This window comes from Palaemon carinicauda, chromosome 24 (genome assembly GCF_036898095.1).
Source record: "Palaemon carinicauda isolate YSFRI2023 chromosome 24, ASM3689809v2, whole genome shotgun sequence".
Taxonomy (NCBI): domain Eukaryota; kingdom Metazoa; phylum Arthropoda; class Malacostraca; order Decapoda; family Palaemonidae; genus Palaemon; species Palaemon carinicauda.
Genome location: NC_090748.1, coordinates 67813824 through 67821323, shown reverse-complemented (window position 1 = coordinate 67821323; position 7500 = coordinate 67813824). Strand labels below are relative to the sequence as shown.

The 7500-nt window shown below is 32.5% G+C and overlaps 1 protein-coding gene across 1 annotated transcript in view; it reads right to left on the bottom strand.

The window, feature by feature from the left end:
- The window catches only part of LOC137618420 (beta-1,3-galactosyltransferase 1-like), a 36879-nt gene that overhangs the window by 9536 nt on the left and 19843 nt on the right, over positions 1-7500 (bottom strand). Inside the window, exons 2-4 of the mRNA XM_068348587.1 lie at positions 6468-6806; positions 3060-3232; positions 1698-1748 (exon numbers count right to left, since the gene is read on the bottom strand). Of these exons, the coding sequence (XP_068204688.1) occupies positions 1698-1748; positions 3060-3232; positions 6468-6474 (231 nt within the window). The 5' untranslated portion in view covers positions 6475-6806. The remainder of the gene's footprint in view (positions 1-1697; positions 1749-3059; positions 3233-6467; positions 6807-7500) is intronic.

Genomic DNA, 7500 nt, shown 5'->3' with positions numbered 1-7500 from the left:
AACTATATATACACACACAAACATACATACATATATATATATATATATATATATATATATATATATATATATATATATACGTTAGTTAGCCATGTGTAGGAGTGTGCAAAATTGAAAAAAGGAAGCAGGATATTAAAGGAAAAAGAAGAGTTTTCAAGAGAAAAATGAATGACGAGTGATAGCACTGCTTGGAAGGGAATGGAGCCATCCACTTCTCAGAAAGTCTCCAGAAATGAAGTTCATATTTCCTTTTCCTTTTTCATAACTACTACAAGTTCCTACTGACACTCATCCTCTGTAGGGATGGTTGAAGGCGCTAGGATGGACGCGAACCACGGACCATAAAATTGTGACAGATATTTGTGAATATTCATAAATGCATTCTTATAAACACAATCATCAATAAAGGTTACTGTAGCATAATGTCTAGAAACTGTAAACGTATTCAATTTCGTGATAAACTTGATATTTCTTTCGATAAAAAATGAAGAGGGCGAGGTTTATGAATTTATTATGAATTCTCTTGGATCGAGTCAGTTGACAACTGCCGCCTTGATACTACGTCTGTTGTATTTGATATAATTTAACTTTGCACCTTCTTTGTTGGTTGATTTGACGTTGCATTATTACCAATATTTCTTTGTAACTCAATTGCAAAGAAGTTAAGATTATGAACGCAATTTAAATTTTAAATTTTGGACCACTGTGGTCGATGAATTTAGAAGAGGAGCTTAGAATAATTTTGACTTTCTCATATTTATTAAATTTCAATAGTTTCAGCGTCAGGACGAATGATATTTCCTTTTACTTGAGTAGATTGTTTTTTTATATAAGAAATTGTCTTCTCTGGTTATAGCCTACACTTGTAAATGAGACTTTTTGCAATTAAGAATATAATCGATTTATTGGCAATTAAATATATTGTTTTTCTACGTCAGATAAAAACATTGCAGGTGGTATCTTTTTATAAGAAATATAATTGTTGATATATGGGAGATATTTGACTCATTACTCAGAATTTAGGAAAATACTTTAATGGAAAATTTTATCCAATTCTAAACATTACCCTAAAAACTGTGATTGGAATTTTTTTTTTTTTTTTTTTTTTTTTTTTTTTTTTTTTTTTTTTTTTTTTTTTTTTTATAATTAATGCGATACTTCATTTAACTCAAGGGAGAAATAATTGCGTTATCTATCTGAGTTGGCAGACAGGTGTTGGAATACAAGTGGTAAAGCACAGCTGATTATAAAGAAGGAAATAAAAAAAAAAAACAGGTGTTTCATCGGCATTGCAGTTTTTGTTTTTTGTTTTTTGTTTAAAGGTGCAGACTGTAGCTTCTACATTACGTGGCAGAATGTCCTCGTTCTGACATATTTCTGTACGTGTAGTCGTAACATATTATGTAATTCATCTGAGCCTTTATAGTTCATTGGCACAGACTGCAAAACCCCATTTGACAATGAAACCAGACACAATCCCCTAACCTATAAGGTTCCCAACTTAACCTAACCTAGGAACCATATCCATATCTATTTACCTACCAAGGGTTCTACGCTCCACTGCAACCTCTCTCATAGACTAAAATATTCTTAGCTTACTGTGTCCAAACTAACTACATTTAATCAATTCCTCTTCGCAAACGTAAGAATTCTCTGAAACAAAGAAAAGTTGTTCCAAGGGTTATACTGCAACCTACCTGACTGTCGTTTGATGGTCTGGCCGTAACAAGGCGGTTAAGATTGTCGCCCTGAAATAATTGCATTCTGGATTAGTTTGACATCCGGCAAATTAGCTAGCAACGTAGAAATATGGTAATGATGAATACCCAATTTCTTTTATAAGGTACAGACTAAGGCTACGTAATCGGAGAAATAGAAAACTGGCTATTCATTGCAGATGTTTTTCTCCGAATGGTTTTCACAGGAATAGTAAAGATTTATTTATCTGTAACTATAGGGGGCATCTCATTGCCTTGGTTTATTATTCTGAATTATTGATACATCAAAATATAGGACATAGTTCATGTGTATCAACGTGACAATTCAGCAATACACAAGTGAAAAGAAAATGCAACAATACCGTTTACATGGATGTGTTCTAACCTAAGCTTACTTTAACTAACCTAACCTACTAGGGGGGGGGGGGGGGGGGGGGGTTAAGCTAGCATTACACATCCATCTGGCAGGGGGTAGTTTAATGTCCCTTGCCGTAAGTTTGGAGGGTATGAACGTAGGGCGCACGCCTGTTTCTCTGGTGGAAAAATCTGTTCTTTACGATTCACCAAATTTTACTGCTGTGCACGTGTGACCTAATTAAGCAATCTTAATGAAAGAAAATCATTTATTGCTACGATTGGAATATAAATGAATTACAGATATTGATTCCGTAGCAATAGCAGATTCCTTATCTAATTTACACTTTAAGAATGGTATGAAATTTCCCTCATGCATTCTCAAAGTAATTAGAATTAATGTCTCAAAAATTTACTTCAAGTAAATTTAAAACAAATATATCACGATATCATATTGGAAAATATAACCTATGAAATAAGAGGCCAACGTTAAATTGTCATATGGCTTAAAACCGTCCTTTTACACTTTTTAAGTCTTAAACACGGTGAAAAATATTTTAGAATAATTGTATTTTGAAAAAGCAATAGATGTTTTGAGAGAGGAAAACCCTGTTTGTGTTATGTTTATTGTTGGTTGATATTTTCATATTTTAAACCATATATTTTGTAGCAACAATAACAATTCTAATAGTAATAATCATAACAACAATAATAATAATAATGATAATAATAATAATGAAATTAAAGAAATTCATTACTTCTTAATATTTTCAGGATTATGTGCATTAAAATTACGAAACAAACATAAATTAAGAATAAGAATACATACAAAGGTAGATTCATTTAGCGATTTTATACTTAATGTCAAAGTGCATGATAATGAGTTTTAGCGGTCCGAGACAATTCATTGGTTCTATCCTGTTTTCTGTCAGTTTCTTTAGTGAAAAATTAAAGAAGAATGACCTTACACTTCCCATTTATACCCACTTCCTTTCCAGATGATTCCGCCCTGTTAATAGCATACAGATTTACAGAATTCAAAGACTGACTCTTCATCATAGAAATCTCCTGGCTTGTAATGCCTATGTAGAAACCGAAGAATGAACATAGGACGCAAAGAGCCAACATTTCCGCCAACCGCAGCTGTCGTCGATTGGGGACTGTTTTATCAAATGAAAAAAAAAAAGAAGTATAAGAAAACGAAGCTTACTTCCTTTCATTAATAGCTTTTTTTGTTTCATAATAATACATCAAATATTCTTAAATGAATGAATAATTTCACCCCTCTCTCTCACTCTCTCTCCCTTTCTACACACACAAACGCATAAACACACACACACACACACACACACACACACACACATATATATATATATATATATATATATATATATATATATATATATATATATATATATATATATATATATATATATATATATATATATATATATATATATATATATATATATATATATATATATATATATATATATATTATTATGAAGCTGGTCTAGCATAAGATTGAATATTTTATTCATGTATTTTATTTGTGTATTTAAGAGATGAAAAGCCAGAGGTAAGGTGAGTTCCAATCGCGTAGGATCAAGTGAATGTATGCAAATTATATAAGACTTTCGTCATTCATTTAATTGTGTTTTCATTTAGTTTCGTATATGTAAATTTACCTTATTCTAAAGAATTAACATTTTATTTCACGTAGTTTTGTTACAAAATCTTATGTAACCTTTAGGTATGCTGTATGACACACGAGGTATGATTCCACGTTGTTGGAAAAGGCTTGTAAATTCTAAAATTAGTTTTATATTTTTTTAAAGTTACAAAAGGAAGGTGGGTGGAGTTAGCTGAGAGAGTTGTCTCGCCAGGTACGTTGGTACCCATCCTCGACTTGACAAGTTGGTAACTTTGGTGCCATAGCCCTCTACCAACCCCCCTCCCGCAAGCCACCAGATGATGTCCTGGAGGGTTCTAGATAAACTAATTTAATATATATATATATATATATATATATATATATATATATATAGAGAGAGAGAGAGAGAGAGAGAGAGAGAGAGAGAGAGAGAGAGAGAGAGAGAGAGAGCTTAGCATTGCATAAGCAGCAGAAGAGATTCAGCCTATCCCTTTGAAAGAGTCAACGTTCGCCAGCCCTCTCTCCTCTCAAGTGTGTAAAGTGTTTTCCTCTTAAACGTGAATAAGTGATTTTTATCCAACGTATAACGTGTATGTTGTTGTCCAAACGTTGGTGATATTATTGGGTGATTAGTTAAAAGTGTAGTGTGTTAATCTAAGTACATTTTATAATATAAATATATTAGATAGTGAAGAGGAATAAAATTTTGCTTAACCGTTCTGTAACCTTGTGTGAACCAAAAGACGTAAGGATAACAGTTACACATATGTAAATTTCCATATTGGTTTATTTCATTAACTGTCAAAAATAAATATTTTCATAAATTAATTCCAGTTAAACAAGTGATTGGATAATTATTTCAAAGTGTCTTTCTTTTGTCTTAATCTAAGGTTTAGTGCAGTTCTAATATTTTGAGTGACTTATTATTGGTTTTAATTCTGTTTAGTATTATTATTGTAACTTTTTATAGAATATATTTATTTTTGTAAAGTGTGTATTATTTCGATCACTAATATATATTTTCAGTACTTCTATCGATTTCCTGACTAAAAGCCGGAGTAAGAGGTTAGTTAAGAATAGTTCAAGTAAAGTATTCACCCAGTTTTGTTTTGAGTGTAAAGTAAAGAGACCTTTGGATATTCAGTGTTCATATATGTTGCCGTCTGGGAGTTGCGTAATATTCTCAGAGCTCGGGTATTATTCAAGTAAAACAGATTTATATAAAAATAAGCAGGTGAGTTTGGAACTTCGGAGTTTACGTAATTCACTAGACGTAATAATTTATATATATATATATATATATATATATATATATATATAAATAAATTTCTACCTCATACTTGGGATCGAACGCTAGCCCCTTCTAATGAAAGGCCAGGTCGAAACCAACCATGCCACGAGAGCCCATAAAAGGAAATCTGAACCTGACACTAATCTAGCTGTCCGAGGATTTACCTGGTGAGACATCAGTCTCTTTACCAGCGAGTTTTACCAGATTTCCCCGGGCCACCACGTGACACAATTGGTAGTAATTCATTCAAATTACCCCTAATGAGTCAATATGGATAAATATCAACACAACATCGTGTTCAAATAGAAATAAATTTCTACCTCATACTTGGGATCGAACGCTAGCCCCTTCTAATGAAAGGCCAGGTCGAAACCAACCATGCCACGAGAGCCCATAAAAGGAAATCTGAACCTGACACTAATCTAGCTGTCCGAGGATTTACCTGGTGAGACATCAGTCTCTTTACCAGCGAGTTTTACCAGATTTCCCCGGGCCACCACGTGACACAATTGGTAGTAATTCATTCAAATTACCCCTAATGAGTCAATATGGATAAATATCAACACAACATCGTGTTCAAATAGAAATAAATTTCTACCTCATACTTGGGATCGAACGCTAGCCCCTTCTAATGAAAGGCCAGGTCGAAACCAACCATGCCACGAGAGCCCATAAAAGGAAATCTGAACCTGACACTAATCTAGCTGTCCGAGGATTTACCTGGTGAGACATCAGTCTCTTTACCAGCGAGTTTTACCAGATTTCCCCGGGCCACCACGTGACACAATTGGTAGTAATTCATTCAAATTACCCCTAATGAGTCAATATGGATAAATATCAACACATCATCGTGTTCAAATAGAAATAAATTTCTACCTCATACTTGGGATCGAACGCTAGCCCCTTCCAAGGAAAGGCCAGGTCGAAAGGATATGTAAGAGACCTTTAGTTGTATTACCACAAGGGGAGACTATCCTACCTAATTAGTAAAACAGTCAGTAAGAATTGAAATACATAATATAAAATAGTGAAATCAAGTAATGAAAACAAACTAGAGAAAAAACTGGTATGAATAGCAAATAAATATATGATGATAAAACTTAATGAAGAAAATAAACTAGAGGCCAAAAACTTCCAGAGATAGATATTGGAATTTTATTTCTTAAATAAAATAACTAGCAATAGACACAACTGAACTGCGCATAGTCAACTGTGCACACGAGCGACAATTGCATGGTAATATCGCCCGTATAGCCGATGCGAAAATAGCCACCCTGAGTGGGGTATGATTAGGTATGAAAGTATGATAAATCAGTCTATAAAAAAATCCTCTTTTTTGCCATGGTAATAACCTGCAATGAATGATATTGTAATGTATGATAATTTTTTTTTCTTTTTTAATAAATGACGTTAGTGTTGTTTAAAACATTAAATGAAGCATTAATCTTACCCATCATAGCTTGCCAATATATAAAACTTTCTTCCTCTTTAATGTGTATATAAAACTAAAACGTTTTCTTCTTCCTTATTGTAAATATTTTTTTCCGAACAGGAAAAAGTTTCTTATTCTTCAGAGTGAAGGCTTTCGAAAGGTAGGAAGTTTCTTCTTGTTTAGCGGGATTAGTTTCTGTAACTTGCAATGACCTTTTGGTCTTTTATATGACAAAGGTTTAAGAAAAATTAAAACATTTTCTACTTTTGGGTAACTGCTTCCTGGACATCTTGTGTTTTCTTCCTACTCGTTGCTAGTGGTCTAAAGATCCCCCGTCCTCTTTGTTGTGGGTCGTTTCTGGAAGAGAAGAGGGTTATCAGGTTAGGCTGAATTGGTTACACAGACATTATCTTCCTTGATGGAAAATATTGTATGATATGATTACTTGTCTTGGCAATCGATTAGATTTGGTTAGGCAGAGTTCGTTTAGATAAAAAATGAGAAAAAATTAATAATTTGGGCATCTTTTGAGGGTAATGTCTGAACGAGAGCTTTCCAATGTGTCATCTGAAATTATATTAGTATAATTCAATGTATATTGACATTTAGACAATAAATAGTTGGCTCTTAAACAAAATATATCAAAGTAGGCTTGTAATATGATAAGTATTTACTTTGATAAAGCGTTTGACACAATTGGGACTTTTATAAATCATCATCATCTCCTCCCACGACCATTGACGCAAAGGACCTGTTACATTTCGCCAGTTGTCTCCATCTCGAGCTTTTAAATCAATACTTCTCCATTCAACATTTCCTCCTTCCCCTTTCATAGGCCTACGCACACACACACACCTATATATATATATATATATATATATATATATATATATATATATATATATATATATATATATATATATATATATATATACAGTATATACTGTATATAATATACATATAAACAGATGTATGATTACAATCATATATAAATGCATGTATTTTTGTATGTATATATATATATATATATATATATATATATATATATATG